At 45.9% G+C, this 24325-nt stretch overlaps 1 protein-coding gene across 1 annotated transcript in view; it reads right to left on the bottom strand.

Annotated features, from left to right (window-relative positions):
* RTTN (rotatin) overlaps window positions 1-24325 on the bottom strand; it is a 2784523-nt gene that overhangs the window by 1898063 nt on the left and 862135 nt on the right. The window contains exons 18-19 of the mRNA XM_069620779.1: window positions 5811-5950; window positions 5331-5502 (exon numbers count right to left, since the gene is read on the bottom strand). Of these exons, the coding sequence (XP_069476880.1) occupies window positions 5331-5502; window positions 5811-5950 (312 nt within the window). The remainder of the gene's footprint in view (window positions 1-5330; window positions 5503-5810; window positions 5951-24325) is intronic.

Below are 24325 nucleotides of genomic sequence, written 5' to 3'. Positions count from 1 at the left end.
GGAAGGACCCGGGACTCATGAAGCCTTTAGTAGGGTAACCACAGAAGAAATCGGACGTAGTCAGGCCAGTCCTTTCTTGTTCATGAAAAAAATTGTGGTGATGCGACTACAAAGGGAGTGTATCGAACACAATTAGTGGATCCCCGAAGACATATGCAAATTGTCTTAGAGTTACCCATCAAGGAGTGGGGAAGACCCAAAGTTCAGATCCCCAACCAGGTTCTATTGGTCAGGAGTATTTGCTGATATCAAGAATGTTCTGCTGACTTGTGAGATCTGTCAGAAAACAATAGCGACGGACATAGTGGGGCCACTAGAAACCTCTAAACTAGGAAATCGCTTCATCCTTGTAATCATGGACTATGCCACTCGTTATGCCAAAGTCTTGCTCTTGCACAACAAATCCCAAAGCATCTACCACCTTTCCTTTCGAGAGTAGGGTTTCCAAAGCAGATGATTACAGATGAGGCCACTACCTTTATGTCTCGTTTGAGCCAAGAGGTAAAAAATGCTTAATATTAAAACTGGGAGAACGTCGGCATACCATCCCTAGACTGATGCCTCAGTAGAGAATTTCAATCAAACGATGAAAGGAATACTGCACACGTCGTTGGAAACCAACTGGAAAAACTCGGATCTGATATGCTTGGAATTATTCGCATGCAGGAGAACTCCCCAAGCTTCCCTGGGATATTCCCCATTTGAACTTCTCTATGGGAGGGAACCATGAGACGTGCTAGATATGCTAAAAGAAACCTGGGAGGAAAGAGACAAAGCCCTTTCCGCACAGAAACTAAGATCCCATATGGAAGTGGTAAGAGAAATTATTAATAGAAATCTGGGCCAGGCCCAAGAACGACAACAAGCTGCCTATAACGCAGCATTCTGTACAACATACCTTCTCAGTTGGACAGTCTTGTGACTGCGAATAGTGCCAAAAAATAAAATAGGGAGAAAAAATGCCCCCAATTCAAAAATGGACACACAGGAGCTTGTGTTCCGGCTTTCATCCACACCACTCGATCGATGCGTTTGGTTCAGTAGTGCATGTAATACCACAGGAAGAAAGTACTATAATTAAAGGAGAGTTCAAATGTATTTTTTTTTAATGGGCATGAATAACTTGGCACAACCAAGTATTTCTCACACAAACAATTCTGTTTTATAGTTGAACAGATTTTTACTCTTTTATTATATAATACTCCCATCGGGAACATGACTTATGTTTTCACTCCCCAAAAAATCATTTTACTCCCAACTTTTAAAAATAGGGAGTAAAATACTCCCACTTCAAAATCTTATCTGGAGCACTGGATGTGTCCCAAGCTGAGTTTCAGTCTATTGCTTTATTTCTGCATCACTGGGACGAGCAACATAAATCCTGTGATGAATTTCACTCTCTTGGTTCTTTCTAGTATCACTGGGACGAGAGCAATAGTTTCCGCAAAATAGTTCACCTTCTCGGTTCTTTCTCATATCACTTCGATGAGTATAAGTCCCATGATGTATTTCACTCTTTCCAGTTCTTACTCGTGTGGCTGGGACGAGTAAGATCAGTCATGTGATCCATTTCACTCTCTTTCGGAGACGACCATTCACTGGGAAGAGCATCATGCAGGTACTCGTCATTCCTGTGTGTACTCCCAGGTCTCCCGCCTTCCCCGCTACCTTGGTTGTCACATTTTGGCATCACTGGGCCTGCCTTCAGGATAGGGATCTCGCTTAGGTTGTTCAGGCCGGCTTTCGCTTGCATTCCAGGTCTCCCTGCTTCTTCTCTGCAGATCTGTTGACCAGAGTTACAGCAGTCTCGGCATAGTTGTGGACTGCTTAACCTACCTCTCCAGGGACACACCACCACCGACTGGTTTCCTCTCTCGTGTTTCTTTCGGCTTTCGTCTGTTTTCACCTTCCTTCAGCTCTTTTGGTGCCTCTCGCACATGCCAGCTGGTCACTTCCTCCCCATGGAGGATCACAGGGTCTCAGCTTTCACCAGGCTGCTGATTCGAAACTCCAGAGTTTCACATCTCCCTGACAATAGTCCTTTCTTTTTAGGTTACATTGCTGGGTACTCCCTAGTGGAGAAATATAGTCCTCTTTGTTTCTAGTTGATCACTATTCATTACTCGCTCATTCCTCCTTGTCACAGTATTGATCATTTCCAACCACTGAGCAGTCATTATTACTTGCTCCTTCTTCACAATGGCTTGTGAGGAGTCAGAAATGAAAGCGGGAAAGAAAGCGGTCATGTTTTTGGTTAAAGAGTTTTATTTAAATGAAAATGGATTGGGAAAATGACCCTCTGAACCTATGCTAAAATAGGAGTTTCCATACCTAAAATCCGAAAACTAAGGATCTGTGTTTCAGGATGTCAACAACTGAAAAGTCGTCCTTGTATTAGAAATTTCCTATCCTGACCCTCACACTACAAACAAAACAAAGTGTGCAAGGAAATGTCTTCAACCTGATATTGGCAAAAAAGTGTTCACAACTGAAGGTTAGAATAACCGCAACAGAGAAATGACTTACCGTAATGATCTTTCTATGGATTCTTCTCCCACAAATTCATCATCTTGATACATATCCTCGTTCAGCTCTGATGCTCGAAAGGAGAATAGTGGACCTCGACTCGGTAGTCGATCCGTCTTGCTCGGTGCTCGATCATCGGTTTCGGAAGTGACCTCAGGTGTTGTATATATAGAATGTCACTACGCCCTATGCTTCAGTTCCCTCCTTTTTCCCCCTGTGCCCGAAAGCTGCAGAGGAAAACAGGAGGTAGGCTAATCAGCCTGTAAAAAACACCATAATGGGAACACCTCAAAAGGGAGGAAGCCCATAGAATTTGAAAGAGTTTTTTTTGGTTTTTTTTAGAAGGATGAGAGAAAATGCACACCTCAGAGCCATCACCAACGTCTTTTTCACTTGGATGAAAGCAGTGAGCCACAACACTGAGTGAGGACTGCTGGAAGGGGTGTTGAGGCATCTGCGGGAGAAGAATCCATAGAAAGATCATTACAGTAAGTAATTTCTCCTTCAATGGATTGCTTTTATCCTGCATATTCCTCCTTTTGATAGACTCACCAAGCAGTTAGGCTAAAGGAGAAGGGCAGAAAGTATTAAACAAGTAGGATCAGCAGAAGTGCCCTACAAAAGCGTGCATCAGCCCTGCCGCCAACATGCAAAGCATAATGCTTGGTGAATGTATGTAAGGAAAACCATGTGGCCGCAAGGGCAAATATCCCTGACAGCAACCCCCCTCTATAGGGCTGTCAAAGCCGAAAACCCTTTGGTTAAATGCAACCTGATCCCTGACAGATGTTCTTTGCCTGTCGACTGGTAACATTCAGATATACATAAAATAATCCAACATGAAAGGGTTTGTTTTCGTATGGCGAGACCCTTGCGAGGGCCTACTAACCTGGTCCTTCTTCCGGAACTCAGATTAACCGGCAACGTAAAAGCTCAAGGCTCTTTTTTGGTCAAGACAGTGAAAACGCTCCTCCTCTTTCGAGGAGAAAACACAGGCAAATCAATAGATTGTGAAAGATGAAATTCAAAAACAACTTTTAGAAGGAAGCCAGGCCTGACTGAGAGAAACTCATTCTTTAAAAAAATGCAAAAATGGTAGTTTGCAGCTAAATGCCTACAGTTCACTAACTCTCATGGCTAACGTGCACTTGTGGTTTGGAGCTAAAACAGTGCTTAGTAATTTTAGTTAATTTTATATCATGTACCAATTGGTGCATTATTATTGAAGCTAAGAACTGTGGTACCACATAGCACTGTATGTAACTGTTGAAGCAGAGTTTGAGTACAACATGAGTCTTATTTATTTGTACATAACCACCTAAATCTTATTTTATTTAATAATAGATCTTGGGTAGCACCTAACAGTGTGTAGACATTCCTTTGTGGGGGCTTGAGGATTCACTGTACCTAAGAACCAGGCGGCGTCACCTCCCCTGAGTCTCATCCTTGCTCTCTTGCCCATTGCTACCATTTGAGAGTCTTGACTGGGGTGCCTCTGTCTCTAGCCCAACCATATAGTGAGTATTATCGCAGACACCTCCCTCCAGTCTTTAGAGTGAGGCACATGGTTTTGAACCAGATCCTGGCTGGGATGGTGAGCCAGTGTAATTCATGGAAGGTGGGGGTGATTTGGTCACATTTCCTACAGCTGGTGATGAGGCGATCCGCAGCGTGCTGGACTTCTAAGGGGGCGGGTTCAGGTGAGCAGCCATTGCCCTGCAACGAGGGAATTACCCACATCTACATGCAAGAACAGTGAGCTTGCACCACGGTTCACCCGGGGGAGGGAGGGATTGATCTTGCAGAGAAGAGAGGTCTGATTCAAAGCTGTTTGAACCTTTCTCATGATGTACTGTTTGAAGTATAGGTTGCTATCCAACTTTAAACCTAGGGATTTTGCGGAGTATGTGAGTTGAGGGTGGAACTCGTCCAAGCGCATGCCATCCAGTCACCTTTGAGTGGGTTACTGCTTAGAGGGGTGGTCAAGGAGTCTGAATTCGGTCTTGGTGGGGTTAACCTTTAAGTAGACACGTCATTCATGTTCGAATGGTTTGAAGGCATGAGCAAAGGCAAGTAATATCTTGTTGGCCCTTGACCTTTTCGATACAACTGTGTATCACATTTTGGGGTCACCTAGGACCGTTCTGAAATGGTTCAACATCCCACCTCTGGCAGACACCAGCCTCCCTCAGGTCTGAATGTTGTTTTGTCATCTGTGAAGTCCCTCAGGGGTCCATTCTTTCTCTGCTCATCTTTAACCTCTATATTGAACTGCTGAGCTTATTCCATATAGTGGTAAAAGAAGACCAGGGAGAGAATGGAACCCTGAGGCATTCCACAGATACCAGGGCAGTATTCGGACTTGAGGGAATGTGTTGTCTGCCAGATGGTTGGGATGTGAAACATTTCAGAACGGTACCAAAGAAGCACGTTCTGTGCGCATGGAGGGTGAGTAATGTGGGATGGTCAACCATGTTTAACGCAGTCCAGAGGTCTAGTAGGATTAACAGGAACAAGTCCCCTTTAACTGATGATTAAGCTTACAATTTATATAGTGGCAGGACAACCGCACACTGCAAACTAGTATATTAATCATGACATCTCATTTCAAAATAAATATGCTATTTGTTTCTGCTCACGTGTACAACATACAAACGCACACTCCTATATGGTCAAATTAACTATAGTGAATGGGTTGCTACCAAATATGCTATCTAAGAAATAATTTCAAACATATAAAAACATTCATTCATAAATCTGCTTTTAAAGACTTAAGGATGGTCAAACTAAGCCATTTACTTCACCTTAAAAAATGATGTTCCTGTGTCGTCCAACTTCAAGTCCACCGGCTTATCCACAATAAATAAGTTCACAGCACTGGACAGAATGCTGCCCATCAATTTGGGCCGCTTCAAATTGGATCCTTCTTCACTTGTCAAATGAAACGTTAAATATTTAAGTGCCAGAGAACGGACACTAAACAAAACAAAATTGTTAAATCAGAATATGTAATGTACAAAAGTAAAACATGTAAAAACTGTTGGGGCTTTCTACCTGGCAAAGCTATTTGCAACCATTTTAAAAACTGTATTCAGTTGATTAGTAGTGTAGGTTGCTGCCAATTTTCAAACACATCCTATATTAATACGAAACAGTAAAACAAATGGTACCTACAGCTAGAAATATTGCCTTTAAAATCTTTATCCATGCTTTTAAAGCAAATGCACTAGCCAACGTAATAATCGATAAGTCACTTCTTAATGGAAGTGTCCACATTTACTCACGATTGCTTTTTGGACAGCAGAAGTCGCAGGACAGCCGCAAGTCTGACAGTTTTTGGTAGAATAGAGTCACCTGTGTCAGAAGCCTTTTCACTTAGAGTGAGAATGCAGTTACCCAAAGGTTCGTCTGGGTCTGCAAATCCCTAAACAAAAGAACATAGAGAAAAGATATCCCATACTATTACATTCAATTACTGATTACAAGAAGTAGTTGCAGCTACACCATTTAAAAAAAAAATCAATAGCATTGAATGCTTGATTTAAGTAAATGACAAGCAACAACCCACAAAAAGTATGAGAATCAACTGTCAGGCAGGAAGCATTTGTTTTCTGTGGTCTATATATTTTTGCCAGAATTTGTATATTTTGTAACACATTAACTTATTCCTCTATAAGTATGACTGAAGAATATATATTGTAGAGGTTCACCCATCAACCTTTTCACTTCTAAGTTTGCTAATGCACAGGTTATTTACCTTTAGTCATGTTCTTTCCGATGGGATATTGGGTTCTTTTAACAGATTCCACCTGTACTGAAATAACTCTAGGCACATTCTAGATTCAGAAACATTTTCATAGATAAAAGGGGGCGGCATATAGTACTATGCAAAGGGACTGGCCGGACATACAGAGTTTTAACTGGACTGCACCTACCATGACTAGCGCTACCCCATTCCCTGCTGTCTTCCTGAGAGCACTCGTAACAGGGTAGTCTGTGCTTTTCTTCCCCTTCGTCTGTCTTTCTTTCTTTCTTTCTTTCTTTCTTTCTTTCTTTCTTTCTTTCTTTCTTTCTTTCTTTCTCTTCAGTTCCCCTGACTCACTTAGCACAGTGTACCAATCAGACCTTGAAGAGTGCAATGTGTGGAGTAGTTCCAACATCTTATGCATGCCTCTCTGAGCGAAACTACACATCAGGTACACATACAGGGATAAAGAAAAAAGGATTTCCAGGAGGGGCTATAAGTTGCAATGCTGTAATGTTTTGTTTTTCGAAGGCTTCAATTCATCCCTGGCTGACAAAAATGGTGAAATATCATGAAAGCTAGCAAATAAATTACTGTGTTAGCCTGATTAAGGTATCCACTTGTTTTCTTTTGGTTCCACACTCTCGTCAACCCTTGGCATTAAAAAAGAAATAGAAATGATCAAACTAAATGAGTACAAACTAAATTATTCTATGAAACCACATAGGGTTAGAGCTAGGGTAAAATGGTGACAGGGAAGCAGGGTCTCGCAAGAAAAAGCTCTCTCCCAAATTGTCAGTCAGAGCAAACTGTCTGGGGGCTGCAGTCAGCCCCAGAGACTCGACCACCTTGATAAGGTCCTCTGAAAGGATGCATGAGGCTTTCCATAGGTAGAGGCCTGCAAAAGGTCTAGCTCCGGAGAGGCGACCAATCCGCTGGCATCCCTTAACAGACACCAAATCAGCCTTGGATAACCAGAAAGTCTTGCCCTTTACCGGAGTCCACGGGTTTAAGCCCATAAAAGTATGGGGTCCCTTTTTCATTGAAGATCTGACTCTGCTTCGAGAAGAACTCACTCTTAGATGCTACAGTGATGTGATGGCCAGCGCTGTGACTTCCATGCCAGAATATGGATTTGAGCTGTTTGGGAGTGGAGCAGTGCCTGGAGAAGGGGCCACAACAGAGCCCGCAGGCATGCGGTTGAAGGCTGAGGCGGTACCTCTCTATGCTCTGCAACCGGCACAGAGGCTAAAGACATTCAAGTGGTTTATTGGCGAAGATGTCAAACATTGTGTGCCTAAATTCCTCCCACTATCCAGGTGGGGAACACTTAGTAGGCAATGGTAACTATGTAGGTGAGGACTCCTCTAAGGCCTCATCAGTGTCCCTGGAGAGGGAGAAAGTGTGGCAGCTTTGCTTACTTGTGGATGATGAAGAACAGTGATGTCCTGAACCACTGGGCAGTGGGGCCACTTCCGTGCTGCTGCTTCTTGTTCATTGTTGGAGGAGCCTCCTCCTCTTGGACGTCACCAAGGGATCAGGCCCTCTTCAGCAGCATACTTTTAAACTCCCTTGTGGAGGTAAAGAACAAGTTACTTCTTACCTTGTAATGTTCTTTCGACGGGATGAACCTCCGACGTATTCCTCATCTTAGATATATCTCCTTCCAGCTCTGCTGGCCTCGGAAAATATTTTCTCTCTAGAGGGCGCTGCGCGTCGACGTCCTCCGAGTCGATGTCCCTCGACAGCCGCCGTATCGACGTCATCCTGCCTATAAAGGCCGCGCACAGCGTCCGTTGCTCAGTTCCATTTTGTAGCCCACAATAATACTTTCTGGACTAAACTAATCACCCTGAAGGAGCGTAAGCTGCAACAACAAGGGAAGTAGAACTGCGGGGATGGATGGGAGGGTCGATGATGAATACGTCAGAGGAACATCCCGTCGAAATAACGTTACAAGGTAAGAAGTAACTTGTTATTCGAAGGGATTGTGTCCTCCGACGTATTCCTCATCTTAGATAGGCTCCCATAGCAGTCTTCTATTATCGGAGGAGGGAGTACTGACTTCACGCTGTCTTCTATTGATGAATAGAATGCAGTACAGCCCTTCCAAACCTATTCTCTTGACTGGAGGAGGAATCCAAATTGTAAAAACGTGTAAAGGTATGGACAGACGACCATGTAGCGGCCGCACAGATGTCTTTAACCGGCACGCCTCTTTTGAGGGCCGATGAAGCTGCAATACCTCTGGTTGAAAAGGTTTTGAGGGGGCTCTTTCCCTGCCAGTTTATAACATTCCAGAATGGCTAGAATGATCCATCTGGAAATGGTCTGCTTAGTTATTGGTAACCCCAGCTTGTGACCTGCGTAACCTGCAAACAGCTGGTCTGCCCGTCTTATCCTGGCTAGTCTACTGATGTAAAAACTTGTAAAAGCCCTCCTAGGGTCTAGCCTGTGTAACCTCTCTTCCTCTTTCCCCGGGTGAGGAGGAGGATAGAAAGATGGTAGGGTAATCTTCTGAGTGATATGGAATTCAGAAACCACCTTTGGGAGGAAATTAGGCTTCACTTGCAGGACAACTTTGTCTTTGTGAAATATTGTGTGAGGGGGTTTACAAGAAAGAGCTTGTAATTCGCTCACCCTTCTAGCAGATGTAAGTGCTATTAATAAAACAGTTTTAAGGGTAAGGAATCTTAACGAACAAGAATGGAGAGGTTCGAAAGGTGTGCCCATCAGGAAAGTTAGTACTAAGTTTAAATCCCATAGGGGAACTTGGAATGGGGAAAAGGGTAATTTGAAATAGGATGGTTCTTCCGCAGTACGCTTAAAGATGGATATATCTGCGAGATAGCCCTTAATGGTGCCAACTTGAAGGCCTGAATTTGCCAAATATAGTAGGAAGGACAAAACCATTGGTGTACCACATGGAAAAGGGTCGATATTCTGTTCTCTACACCAGCTGCAAAATCTGTTCCAACGGCAGCGGTATAAAGACTTTGTTGCTGGCCTCCTTGCCGAAAGCAACACCTCCATAACATCATCATCATCCCAATCCTTGTACCTCAGCCTTTCAGAAGCCAAGCGTGAAGGTTGAGGGTTTTGATGTCTGGATGGAGAACCTGACCTCCCTTCTGTGAGAGTAGGTTCTCTCTGAGTGGAAGTCGAATTGGAGGGCAGATGGACAAGTCTAGAAGGTCCGGGTACCACGTTCTCCTGGCCCAATCCGGGGCAATTAGGATCATGGTTCGCCGGAATCTTCTCAACCTCCTGATCATTTGAGGAATGACAGGGACCGGTGGGAACGCGTACAGAAGCGGAAACTCCCAGTCCACTATGAACGCGTCTCCCAGAGCTCCTCTCGGGGGAAATTCCCTTGAGCAGAACAGGTCGCATTTCCTGTTTAGGCTGGTGGCGAACAGATCTACCTGAGGGGTTCCCCAAAGGGAGAAGATCTCTTGAAGGACTTCCTGAGCTAGCTCCCACTCGTGGGAGACTGTGTTCTGCCTGCTCAGAGTGTCCGCTGTCAAGTTCTTCTCTCCGGCAAGGTGAACTGCCGATAGAGAGATTCCTTCTTGGATTGCCCAAAACCAGTGCTGCATCGCCTCTCTGCACAGGTGTAGTGATCCTACGCCTCCTCTTTTGTTGAGGTAATGCATGGCCACCGTGTTGTCCGTCATTATCAGGACGTTCTTCTCTTGTACAGCTGGCAGGAACGCCTTCAGTGCAAGTCTGATGGCTCTCAGCTCTAACAGGTTGATATGTAGTCTGGACTCCGATGGAGACCAACGACCGCTGATGGTCAAGTCGTTGGAATGGGCTCCCCACCCCGTGAGTGAGGCATCCGTGACTACTGTTATCTCCGGCCAGGGTTGCCAAAACTGTTCTCCTTTCAGAATGTTCTCTTGACAGGCCCACCACTGAAGGTCTCGAGCCACCCTGACGGGAACCTGAAGAAGATCTGTGTTTCTCCCTGAGAATTGTGACCACTGAGTCCTCCGTGCCCACTGGAGGGATCTCATTCTCAGGCGAGACTCTGGCACTAGGAAAATGCAGGATGCCATGAGGCCTAGCAACCTCAAAAAGTCGAAGGCTGGGAGACGTTGGGCATGTTGGAACTTGGTAACCATCTGTAGAATATCTTGAGCCCTCACCTCTGGTGGTGAGGCTTTTCCCAGGGAAGTGTCCAGGATCGCTCCTATGAACTGGAGTCTCTGCGATGGTATCATTTGTGACTTCTTTAAATTGAGGGAGAAGCCCAGTCTGTGAAGGAAGTGGCACACGTGATTTAGCTGGATCTGATCTGGTTCCGAAGAAACAGCCCTGATCAACCAATCGTCCAGGTAGGGGTAGACGTGAATCCCTTCCCTCCTTAGACTTGCAGCCACTACCGACATTAACTTGGTGAAGACCCTCGGGCGGAGGTCAGCCCAAATGGCAGCACTCGAAATTGATAGTGAGAGTTGCCAATTGCGTACCTCAGGTATTTCCTGTGTTTGAGATGGATAGGCACATGGAAATAAGTGTCCTGAAGGTCCAGAGATACCAACCAGTCCTGGAACTGAAGGGCCTGGAGGATCTGAGAAAGAGTAACCATCTTGAATTTGTCTTTTCTGGGGAATTTGTTCAATTCTCGCAAGTCCAAGATGGGTCTCAGTCCTCCGTCTTTCTTTGGAATGAGAAAGTAAGGGGAGTACCAGCCCTTGTTCCTCTCCGCTACAGGTACCGGTTCTATGGCACCTTTCTCTAGCAGGTCCAAAATGTCCTGCAAGAGGAACGGATCTGGAGCTTTCTGAGAGCTGATCCCCGGTGGATGACTCTGAGGTATACGTAGGAAAGGCAGGCAGTAACCTTGGGCAACTGTTTCCAATGCCCAAGCATCTGACGTGATAGCCTGCCATACCGCCAGATGTTGAGTCAACCTGCCTCCTACAGGTGTCCTGTGAGGGAAGTCCTCAGAGTGGTTTTGGGGCGGCTGATGCAGATGCCGATGGTAAAGAGGCACCTGCCGTTGCTGCGGCTTTTGAATATCTACCCCGTCCACCTCGGGTAGTTCTTCTTTGTCGCCTTTGAGCCGGTCGTCCTCTACCTCTTCCCGAATGCGGAGTAGAAGCGAAAGGACTTGCCCCTCGCAGAGGTTCCTGTGGGACGAAAGGGAGTCTGACGGATTGCAGCTCCTAGGGATTTTGCTGCTGCTTTTGAAGTTTGCAGTTTCTCTAAACTGTCATCCGCCTTTTTCCCGAACAAAGAAGAGCCATCGAATGGCATGTTCAAGAGCCTGGCTTGCACATCTGGGGCAAAACCAGACTTTCTCAACCAAGCGAATCTCCTGGTTGATGTACTTGCCGCCATTGCTCTGCTGATACTGTCAGCCGAATCAATGCCCGTCTGGAGGGATTCGCACATAGCGTCTTTACCGTCCTGTATAATATTCAGGAACGCATCCCTTTCTTCTCCCTCTGGGATGCAGTCAGCCGCTGTAGAAGCACACTCCCAAAGGGTATGGCTGAACCTAGCAAGGGTGCAAGTAGCATTAACAGATTTTAACGCCATGCTACATGCTGAAAAGACTTTCTTTGCCATAGCATCATATTTTTTATCGTCCCTGTCCTGTGGGACGGTAGGATAAGCCGTCTTGACATCGGTAGAGGATGCTGCCTGTACCACCAGACCTTCTGGGGATGGGTGTTTAGACAAAAACTCTGGGTCTGTAGAAGATACCCTGTACTTTGTAGACAGTTTTTTATTTACTGCTGGTACGACATCTGGGGTTTCCCAGTTTGTCATGATCTTCCTCTGAAGAGCTTTATGAAAAGGCACCACAGGATCCTCCTGGTCAGTGTGTGCTTGTGCTATTGTATCCGAGTGCCTATTGTGTATACTTTGCATACTGCCTAACTCTTCTTCAGGGAAGTCTGACTGCTCAGCCACAGCTACCAGGTAAATCTGGGTGTTGCAGACTGCTACCAAGTGGGTTTACTGCCAACACCTGTAGTCCTAAATCTTTTGCAGTGGCCCCTAAGGGAACTGCACAGGTTTCTGCCTAACAGCCGCAGGTGTGAATGAAAAGTGGTCGGGAACACACAGCGTTAATGATCAGGGAGGAGGGGCTCAAGGGTTAAAAACTACGACCAAACCCATCCAGCTGTCTCTCATTTTTCAGGAATGGAAGGAGGCTGCCGGGGAGGCTCCGGAGTGGAACGAAGCCAGTAGCTCCTACCGGTGGGCCTATTAAGGAGAAGAGGAGGGAACGACGGAGCACACCGTATCTGTCCATCAAACAACAGAGGTTTCAGAGTGGAGGAAAGCGCCTGAAGGAAAAGGTGCCTACCGCATGTGTGGAAACTGACACCGAAAGAGTTGATTTACCTATGTGCTACAGACCGGGCTCAGCCAGGCTAGTGTGCTGCATTCCGGAGGGGCCCGCAACTGAGACTCAGGACCTTGATTGTTTGAACAAGCGGTTGGGGAAGGAATCGCTCAGACTTTTCAGAATTTCATTTATTTGAGGCAAGAACCGGAGTCCTGTGTTAAACTGTTACAAATCTTTTTTTATTATTTTTATTTTCAGCAAACCCGGAACTCTTGGGGTTTATTTTTGATTTAAGTACTAGCTGCAACTGCTGAAAGAGGACAATCCTTATTTGTTTTGCCTGCCCTATTGTATCTGCAGGTACAACGTACCTACCGGTGAGCTGTTCAATAAAGTCTGTGTTGGTATACTTACACGGTGTCTCTAGCTCACTACATTACAATACCCTGTATCTGATTAATGCCTATTTGTATCTATACTCACCGGAGTCCAGAGCGATCCCTGCTTCCAGTTTATATGTGTGAACTACAATACTACAGCTTTTAATAATTCTTCTTGTCAGAGACTTTCGCAGCCGCATAATATTCTTTACCCCCTATGTGTGACCCACTTGGGCTTCCTCTTGATCGTGCCTCTTGCACTCTCGCTTGCTTTCTTGTAAATGTGCCTTTGGCACCCTCGAAGTTCTGTTTCTATCTCTTTTTCTTGGTTTCACAATATAATTTTCATTTCCAGCTTCAAAACAGTTTTTCACAACGAGGCTCTCTATTTTGATCACACTTCGATCCTCACACGGCTCCCCTTCGCTTCGGGGATCTTCATGTTTATTTCACAGACTTTTGATAATGTGTTGTTTCACACAGGACCACTCTGTTACTCTGTTTCTTATCATTGCTGGTTTCCCAATTCATAGTTATTTCTTAAATGTTTTCATGATTTGTCTTTTCACTACCAGTCCCATAATGCCTTTGACTTTCTTTAAGCTTTCTCCTCCTTTTCTTGTTTTACAATACAGTTCGGTCTCACTTATACTTGGTACCTTGTCTGTCTCTCTTTCTGGCTTTGACTTCGTGAATATCGACATTTTCCTCCCACTTCGCTAGCTCCCCTCAGCAGCATCTTTTTCCTTTACTTTCAGCAATCTAGGGAGATTTTAACTTGCTACACGTTTCCTTTTCTCGCACATCAAAACCGGCTTTCACTTCACATGCATCCGGTTTTCAATTGGCATTCGTGAAAATCAATGGTTGCCATGTTAGCCTCGTTTGGGTTCCGCTTCACACAGCGTTGTGTCTGGGTCTCTTCCACTGCCCCCTCTGAGACCTGGGCTCCATCAATATGCCCAGGGAAACAAGCACTTGGCTGGACATGGCCAGCAGGCTGCAGTCTGCCCTTCTCCGGCTCTCTGGAGACCGGCTCCCTAGCCACGCCGCAGCGCCTCTTGGACACAGGGCCAGCAATTTGCCACTCTGCTCTCCTCCGGACTCTCTGGACACCTTCCTCTGCAGCTCCTTGGTTCTCCTGGCCCAGTCTGCGTTCCCAGCTCACTCAACTCTGTAAAAAAATACCTTTTATACATTGCTGGCCAGTCAATTTAAGTCCGGTGTGCATGGTTGTGATTGATTGCCTGGTCCTGCCCAGCTTTATTAGAGGGACATCCTAATGGTGGTTAGCAGCAGTCTTCCTCTGTTTCTTAATGCGTTTCTCAGAAGCTATCCTCACTGCTCTCAGTCGCCTCTTCTGAAGGCAGAGGAAATGCCAGGCAGGGGGTGTTGGAAAAAATGGGGGTACCATGTCTCACCTTCGGGTTCCTTCCTCCCCGATCCCAGAGGACCCTCTACCCAGGTGATCCTCCCTTGCTTGTCTCCCTTGCTTGTCCACCATACTACTATGACACATTACGATTTCCATCTTTGTAAAGTCTCACACCTGCTCAAATTAAGTATTAAGCGTGCTGGGCAGAATGAGGGGCATAAAAGGGAAAGAGGGCCAATGGGTATATGGTAATGTGCCCATCACCAAAATATATCTTGCTTCATTTACTCTTCTCATAGATAACTCTATAGAGATCAAACTACTTACCTCTCTGTAATGTTCTTTCTGATGGACGTTGCTCCCACGGATTCCTCATCTATGACATCTATATCCCAGCACCAGCTGCTCTTCAGAAGCTTTTCTGTAGCCAGGGGGCGCAACACAGCTCCGCAAGACGCCTCTGCGTACCCCACAGTGGACATGACATTGGCCAGGTATATATAAAAGTGACGCGCCCCGCGACCTCAATTCCACCGTTTTTCCCTAGCACTCTACACGGAGGGACCGCAGAACTAAGGTGTACACGCTTCCCTGAGAGGGGATAGGTAGGGAGGGTGATGAGGGATCCGTGCGAGGAAAGTCCATTAGAAAGAACATTACAGAGAGGTACGTAATTAGTTCTTCTAATGGACTTCTACCCCCCACGGATTCTTCATCTACGATAGACTCCCACAGCAGTACATCGACCAGGAGGAGGGAGGGTAGCAAAGACACCAACCTAAATCAGAAAACTCTGAAGGATAGCTCTCCCAAAATGAGCATCATGACCAGACATAGAATCCAAGCAGTAATGCTTAGCAAACATGTGCAAGGAAGCCCAAATAGCCACTTGGCAAATATCCAGAACAGGCATTCCGTGTTTAAGAGCAGAGGCAGTGGCAACCCTCTGGTGGAGTGAGCCCTGAGATCCACAGGGACCTCCTTGCTGGGCAGATAGTGGCATTCCAAGATGCAGAGTATGATCCACCAAGACAGGGTCTGTTTGGTAACAGCTGTGCCAGCTTGGTGGAGGAGTCAGAAATGAAAACCGGACACAAAGTTGTCATGTTTTTGGTTAAAGACTTATTAACATAAAAGGTTTGGGGAAATGCCTCTCTGACCCTGCTCTCAGAGGAATTTCCCTACCTAAATCCAAAAACGGAGGAACTGTCTTCGTCAGGATGTCCGAAATCAAAAGCCGTCCTTGTGTCCAAACGTTCTATCCTGACCCTCACACTACAAACTAAATAATAAGATGCAAAGGGAAATGTCTTCAACCTGGTATTTGCAAAAAGTGTTCATAAATTAAAATATAACAGCTCCAACATAAAGGTTCTCCAAGGAAACAGAACCTTGGTGCCAGAGGGTGGTTCCCTTCCTCTGGATTCTTCAATGGGATGGCAACGTCTCTTGCATGAACAGTTCTCTGCATCTTTCCTTTGCTCACAACAATTCCTATTATGCACAAATCTGTTTAGCCTTGTAGTTACCTTCTTTTAAAAAGTTTCTTCTTTATTGAAACAAACACTGTACTTTCTTTGGACTTCTCTGTAGGTTTACAGTTGACTGGTATACTACCTACCAAGGACTTCTTAAGCACTTCCAACTGCCTGGTATACTACCCTGCCAGGACTTCTTAAGCAATTACAACTGCCTGGTTTACTCGCCTGCCATGTCTTCTTATTTTCATAGGCTTGTAACAGTTTCTCTTTACATTCACAAGCGTATGGGCCTCATTATGACCCTGCCGGTACGGAAACAACAGTGGCGGTAAATCCGCCGCCACTGTTGTTTCCGGACCGGCTGATACCGAGTTGTGCTGGCAGGAGGTGTCACTCCCGCCAGGTCTGACCTGGCGGGAATAACGCCACCCACCTGCAGGCGGAAATGGAAACACCGGCTCAGTCATAGACAGAACCCGTGTTTCCATTGTCCCCATCCCCATGGAGTCCTATCGGACTCCATGGGAATGGGGATTTACGGAATTCCGCCTCCGGAATTACCGGGTCACTGGGGTTGTAATGCCCCAGTGATTCCGGCAATCACTGAGGCGGAATGGTATTTCGGGTCCGGTGGCAGCCTGCCGTTTTTTCCGGCACGGCTACCGCCGGACTCGATATGAGGCCCTATGTCTTTTCCTCATTTCGGTATTTCTAGTTTGTTCACTTTCAGTTTTCCCCATATAGTCATTCCATGCATTCCTATATAGTTAGGTGTTATATTTGTATTATGTCTTTTTGATTCACAAACAATGTTCTTATTGTTTGCCTCTGTGGCTTTACAATGTTCAAACTGTGTTTGGCGCGGTCGCCAAAACGCCCCAGAGGACCCACTTTGTTTGGGCTGACTCGCCGGCTTTGTGTGGCGTCTTCGGTCCCGTACACGCTGACGCGGCATAGCTCTGCCGCTTGCCTTCCACTCTGGACCGCTTTGCCGTCTCTCTGGCTTCTCCCGCAGCTCCACTCCTGCACGCCTGCTCATCTTCAGGACCTGGTAAGGGTAACACTGCTTCTTCCAGCTGCCGAACGCCCAGAAATCATCTTGTGGTTCCTGGCGTTTCTACAGCCCTGCTTGCTCACGCAACAATCCTCTCTCTTTGCTGGCGAGCCCCTTGGCTCAGCCATACCGGCTCGTGCCTCCAGCTTCCAGACGCTTTCAAGGGAGATGCAACATTTTCTACTGAGCCACCTCTTATAGTTTGGTTTCCATTTGTAAAAGTCCCGCGCACAGGTGCCTTCCCAAAACAACTAGCAGGCTCATTGAGCTTGAGGCTCCTGTTGCTCTGCATCATTTCCTTCATCCTCCTCATATCAGTACTTTGGTGGTTGTGGGAATTGAAGTCCATTGACAGCAACTGATGCATAGTACTTGGAGGATCTCTCTCAATAATTCTAAATGAAAGATCATTACTACTGAAAAAGGTTTTCTTGGAGCTTTTACTTTTCAGACCATGAATGGCAGTTTGGCCTAAGGGGAGTTGGGGAAAACATGTCTTTCCCTGAAGGAGGGGAACAGATGCATGACAGTAGGCCATTAGGGCATTGTGTATCAGGGGGTCTTTCTCATGGGCAAATGGGGGACACCGAGTGTTATTCAATGAAGTAATGTCATCCACCCGGTAGTGGTCTCCGATCATGCAATCCTCAATCATATAGCCACCCCCATGATCAGGATCATGTAGAGCCTGCCGTCCCCTCGACACATGGGAGGAGGTTACTGCCGGGGGATCCGTGATCACTCCATTGGATTAATCACATAGGGCACCCGTGTAACCAATGAAAGGTTCATCAGTCCAGTTCTCCTTTGTCTGAGAGACCGAGAACTTGAGGTCCTGCACCATACCTAGCCGATGGAAACGCTTCTCTGGCTTGGAAAAATGAGGCGGAGTAAAGCAGACGGGTAGATTTACATCCCACTTGAAAAGAGATGGAAATCAGAGACCACTTTCGGAAGGGAGGAGGGTCTAACTCTCAATGTCACCTTTCTCGGTGGATAAAACCAAGGAGGGTGGATTAACAGACAGAGCGTGGAGCTCTCTCACCCATCCATCTAGCGGAAGTGATGGCAACCAGGAAAATCACCTTGGGTGAGCAGTCAAAGGAACAAGGAACCGAGGGGCTCAAACAGAGCCCTGTGAAGACATCATGAAGCAAGACTCAGACAGCAGATTCACTTTCTTAACAAAACAGATATTATTTTATATGTCAGGATGGATTAGGCCTAGCTTGCCCTATGCGAAAGGTGGGATTTCCCAACCTAAAGAAAGTAAGGACAGTCTCAGTAAGTTCAACTAAAAAGGCTGTGTGTCCAAAACTTATACTTGCCTTCACAACTAAAGATTTACAATGTGTAGGGATGTCTGCACCAAAAGAAAGTGTTCAAAATGCTTAGACTTGTTTCAGCTTCCCTTCCCAAGTTCAAATAGTTCCACACAAAAGATCTTCGGGGGGGGGGGGGGGGTGGGGATTCCCGTCACCAAGTGTAACAGTTCCAACATCTCTAGGGGCTCCCTTCCCCAAGTTCAACACATTTCAAGAATGTCTCTGGCTTCTCTTCCCGAAGTTTAACACAGTTCCACACAGATCAAGTATATTGACTTTCATCAATATTTCCAGCTTTACTATATGTTCCTTTAGATTCCGTAATAGTTCAAACAGATGCTTTCCTTCACTTCAGCACTTGTAGCACAGAGCCCTTGTCTTTAATCCAAGCCTACTCAGTCTAGGCGCAGTTGTCAGACCATACGGTCCACCCATTAGATGTCACGCAACTGGTAACCCTGGACGCCTTGTGATTCCATTAGATTTCCTTGATTAACACAGGTTTTCCACCTAGTAACCGTGTCAGTACTTAACATGTGCAGTGGTTTCTCTTTCACAGTCTTTTGGGCTTGGTCACAACTTGTATATTGGCAGTCTGTTGGTTTAGCCACAACTTGCATTCACTGTATACAGTGGTGTTTCTCTTCTTTCACCACCTTGCTTTCACCTTACCCATTCAAGTTCAACAACTTGTCTTTCACACTTGCTTTGCAATTTTTGCTCATAAGTATTCATAACAGGCTTTCGCTTGGTTCATCAATGCTTCTTAGCAAGTTTCACTACTTTCACAATAGCACATCATTTACTTTCCAATTGTGCTATAATTTCAAATGATGTCCATAACTTCGCTTTAATTTGGTATTCAATATATGCCCGTCTATTTCCCAAAATACTTGACAACTTGTTTGTGATTCATAGTTTCTTCATTTGGGATACAAACACCATTTTTATAAGTTTTTGTTTTTATAAGTTTTTGTTCGTTCGCAAACATTAACTGTCCAATTCCCGCCCCTGGAGCGCCCTGGAACGAGTGTAACCTGTCTTGCACTCACCGGGGCTGCTCTGCTCCGCCGGGGCGTCATCTTGCCTTTCTCCATCCTTCTCTTTACTACTGGGTACACGTCGAGAGCTCTTGCGAGCAGCGCTTGCTGACGGGAAACCTTGCAGTGTCCCGCAGCAGATGTGAGGTTTCCGTGTTCCGAGCTCCAGCTGGGAACACGCGTCTCAGGTATTTGCTGGGGCTCTGGTGCTCTCATGCACCGCTCGGGTGGCGGCACCTCTCTCCACCTGGCAATGTACGGCGTCCTCTCTGCCGGTCCTGCTGCAGCCTGCTCCTTACCTCGCGGCTGCCACCTTCTCTCCAGGCAGGTTCCCCCTACTTGGGCCTCCGTTTAAGCATCTGTGGCCTTTCAATAGGTTGCAGGTGCGAGTAGTTTGTTTATTTATTTGATAATGCGCGCGGAACCCGTGGGTAGCCGGGCACAACAGTTTACATGAAGACTTAAGCTTGTTACAATATTTGGCATGAGTATATACAATACGAGTATATACAATACATTGGTAAAAGGAGCAAACATATGTGAGACTATATACAGGCATAAGCATATAAAGGCACAGCGGCAAAAAAAGAACAGGAGATATGTACAAAGATTATATACAAACATATACCTGGAAGCAGGGCATGTCTAGGGTGTCCAGGCAATGGGTACAGTTGTTGCTGGGTAGGAAGCTAGGTGTAAGTTATGTGTCATTGGCATGCAGCCAATTAATTATCTTGTGGCTGAATTTTGGTATGGTTGTTCCGTTCTGAGGTCGAGTGGTAGTTTGTTCCGGCATTGAGCAGCTTTGACAGAAAAGCTAGTCCCTCCCGCGGTGGAGGGTTTAAACCTTGGCATTTCTAGTTTGGAGGTGTTAGCAGATCTCGTAGGTCGCGTGGTGATTTTCCTGTTGATTTTTTCCATAAGATACGGGTGGGGTAGATTGTTTAGACATTTAGATGTGAAGGATGCTGTCCGTTATTTTTAACCAGTTAACCTCTTTCCTGAAGTTAGTGATGTGCTCTCTGAGGGGGATATTTAGTGCTGCTCTTAGGGCATTGTTCTGTAGTCTTTGAAGTTCATCAGTGATATATTTATTAGTTCCAGAGTACAGGGCGTTATAGTATTCTAACCTAGACATGATAAGGGCGTTAGCTAGTGTGATGCAGCTGGCGCTGGAGAGGTATGGTCTAGCTGCACGGATGAGTTTGCAGGTGTAGGTAGTGGAAGAGGCGAAGGAGTTGACCTGCTTCTTGAGGGTAAGGGAGGAGTCCAGATAGAATCCAAGGGTTTTAACCACAGACATCACTTTGATAGGGTTATCAATGCTGAAGGATGTGTAGTTTGGACATAGTTTTTGGATGTTGGTTTCAGAGCCTAAGATTAGTAGTTCTGTTTTATCATCATTCAGGCAGAGGCCGTGTGCGGCCATCCATGCCTGAATGAGCGTGTATATCTTGTTCACCAAGGCTAAGTCTGTCTTGTAGTTACCCGAAAGGGGTACGAGGATCTGGGTGTCATCTGCGAAAACGCCCAGTCTGTCCAACTTGTCAAACAAAGGCTTGGTGAAGATATTGTACATGGTGGGGGACACACAGGATCCTTGTGGCACAACGCATGTTATTTTGATAGGGTCAGCTGAGTTGGTAGTGGAGAAGACTCACATAGTGCGGTTTGCTAAGAAGGATTGGACCCAGGCTATAGCATCTCCGGGGAAGTTGGCGGCAGATTTGAGGTGGTTGCATAAGACTGCATGGTCTACCAAGTCAAACGCAGCCGACAAGTCCAGTAGGAGGAACAGGGCTGTTTTCCCGTTGTCCTCAAGTTCCTCAATTTGTGTCTTGAGGTCTAACAGAGCTGTTTCCATGCCATGGAGTGGGCGGAAGCCAGATTGCCGTGAGACAAGCAGGTCTTTAGCCTCCAGGTAATCCTGGATTTGTATGTAGGCAGCTCTTTCTAGAATTTTTAGTAGAAAAGGCACAGTGGTGATTGGTCTGTAGTTGGTGGGGATGGTGGGTTCCAGAGTTTGTTTTTTCAATAATGGGAGAACCCATGATTCTTTGAGGTTGGTAGGTACCATGTTGGATTTGTAGGAGGAGTTTATGAGCTTGGAGATGAAGGGAGCTAGATCCCTAGCTGCATCCTTTAAAGTGCTGGGCAGGAGTCGCCCTTACAGTTAGAGGGTTTGAGGGAGAGTATTATTTTTTCTGTGTCAATTATGGAGATAGATTTGAAACTAAATGGAGCAGTGGTTTTATTCCCCTGGGATTGGAGTATTGAGGTGGAAGTGTGGCCTTTTTTTGCAATTTTGCATTGAAGCAAAGAGATTTTGTTGGCAAGGGCGTTTTGTATGTTTGTGCACCAATCTTTGTTTTTGGGGGCATTGTCTATTGGTTGAATACGGGATTCCATTTCGCGGAGGATAGTGAAGAGCTCTTTAGTATTAGAATTGGCTTTTGTGATCCTGTCATTAAAGGTGTTCTCCTTGGTTACGATAATTTCTTTTTTGTATGATTTGGCAAATTCAGTTAGGTTCTCTTTGTTGTATTCGGTGGGAGAGTGACGCCAGATGGATTGGCGCTTTCTTTTTTGTAGTCTTAGCGATTTGAGGTGAGGCGTAAACCAGGCATTTAGGTTGGCTTCCTGTTTAGCTTTACGTAGTTTGGGTGGAGCAACTGCGTCTAATGCTTTGGTCATAGCATCATTGAAAGTGGTGTCTAGTCAAATGGTTGACAGACAAATGGTCGACAGACAAAAGGTCGACACAATTTGGTCGACAGGACAAATGATCACATTTTTTTTTTAGTTATATATATTTTTTTAGGTTTTCGTTTAGGGAAAAAAAGGGGTTTTTAGCAACAAAAAAAAGGTGAAAAAAACCATTTGACCTGTCGACCTTTTGGTGTCGACCATTTGTCCTGTCGACCATTTAAATTCGACCAGTTGACCTACAACCATTGAAAGTATTTACCAGGGTGTCCGGGTTGTTACTTTCTAATCCATTTATGGCTGGAAGGAGGAGAGGGATAATATTTTCAGCAGACATGTCCTTCTTACTTCTGGTCCGGAGAGGGGGAACCATGTTGTTGATTTTGGGGCTAAGAAGATCCAGGGTGGCGGAAAAGTTTATCAGATAATGATCCGTCCATGTTTGTGGAACAATATCGGTGATAATGATTTTACAGTTCAGTTCCGAAACCCAGTCGAGGGTCCTTCCTTTGATGTGGGTGGGGGGAGAGGACTTTTTGATCAAGGCCATGGTCCTTGAGCAGGGCTGCGACTGATTCTGTGTGTTTATTATCAGTTTCATTAAAGCCAAGGTTAAAGTCTCCCAGTAGTAGGGTTTGGGAGTGGTCTTTGGTATTATTAGCTATGAGGCTAGTTAAATCGTCTTCAAAAGGTGCCTAGAGGCCCTGGGGGTCTGTATATTAAATGGATTGAGAGCATGCGGTTGTTAGAAAGGGGCATTTTGGCTGCGAGTACTTCACAGGATGAGCAGGCGATTGATGTTTTAAATCTGATAGGCTAGGTGGATTTGCAGATGATGGCTAGTCCGCCGCCTCTGGCATTCGGCCTGTCGGCTCTGAGAATTTGGTATTTATCGGGCACTGCTAACATTAGTGTTGGTCCTGCAGCCTCGTGAAGCCAAGTCTCTGTTATGGCCAGTAGGTCCAGGTTGTCCTTGTTTAAGATGTCCGCAATTTCTGTGGCATGGGCCACCACTGATCTCGCATTGATGAGATCCTAGTAGTGTTAGCGAACTATTAGGTTTGCTGGATTGGCAGGTTTTAAGAGATCAGGTGTCCAGGGTTCTGCAAGTTATAGAAGGAGTTTGATCACTGGTGAGATTGGATTGTTTAGGTAAGCGGTGCAAGTTTTTAGGTTGGGTAGTAGTACGTCTATCGGCATTATTCTGGTGATTTTCTACTGGTTCATAGATGCTAGGTAGTCTGGATCTAAGACTCCGGTTTCTGTCCTTAGGAGGGCTAGTTTCGAGAGTGGAGGCCATTGTGCTGGATAAAGCGATGAATAGTATTTGGGTCAAGGTGGCTTTCGAAAGGCAAGTGGGGGACATTTTCTTAATTATGCCAGTTGACATGACCCTTATTACACCAATTAGCTGGACATGCCCAACCCTCAATAGCCATCTTCCTCATCTCAGTACCACAGTGGTGAAACTGACTAGAAGTGTGCATTACTCCTAGTCACCTCGTCCTCCTCCCAGTCTTAAAGGTATTTGAAAGTGGGACAAATTTTGTGTGTGGAAGGGATAGCGACTGACAAAACCCTATGAAGGAAGAGGGCGGGTAGGATTCATTCTCATAAGAAAAAGAGGGAAAAGGGGATTACCATGTCTCACCTACAGACATTCCCTCCCTACTCCCCCCAAAGTCCCTCCACCCAGGTGATCCTCCCTCACATATCCACCCCCCCAGGGTCAGCATGCAAAAGCGCTGGCCTTCCCCTGGCCACCCGAGAGGAAGATTGAAGGGGAGCAAATGGGAGGATGCCCTCAAGTTCCTCACACTAAATTTAAATCCTAGACCACAACAACAAACTGGCTTGTGGGAAAGGAATTGGAATTACCCCTCAGGTGTTGAATGACCGGTCGGATCGTGAAAAAGGAGCCCTGCTCTAAGGTCCTCTTGAAGATGGAAATGGCTGCAAGATACCCCTTCACTGTACCATTCGGTAGGCACATCCAGGCAAAAGACATAAGAAATTTAAAAACAGAGGCAGTAAAGCAAGTAATAGGGTCCATATCCCTCTCCTAGGCACCAAGCCAGAAACATCTGCCACCTGTAGGCATAAACAGATTTTGTGGCGTGTCTTCTAGCAGATAGGAGCACGTCCACAACGTCCTCTGACAAATCCCACTCGTCGTACCTCAGCCTTTCTGCTTCCAGCATGAGGGTTCAGGCTGCTGACGTTCGGGTACAGGACTTTCCCCTGTGTGTGGGAGAGGAGGTCTGTCCTCTCTGGAAGATGCCAGGAGGGCAGATGGCTATGTCCAGAAACTCCTGGCGTCCAAGCCCTTCAGGCACGCATCTGTGACTAGAGTCGCTTGTGGCCACAGTTGTCGAATAAGTTA

This window comes from Ambystoma mexicanum, chromosome 5q (genome assembly GCF_040938575.1).
Source record: "Ambystoma mexicanum isolate Mex_15411 chromosome 5q, UKY_AmexF1_1, whole genome shotgun sequence".
Taxonomy (NCBI): Eukaryota; Metazoa; Chordata; class Amphibia; order Caudata; family Ambystomatidae; genus Ambystoma; species Ambystoma mexicanum.
This window is presented reverse-complemented; position numbering and strand designations above follow the sequence as displayed.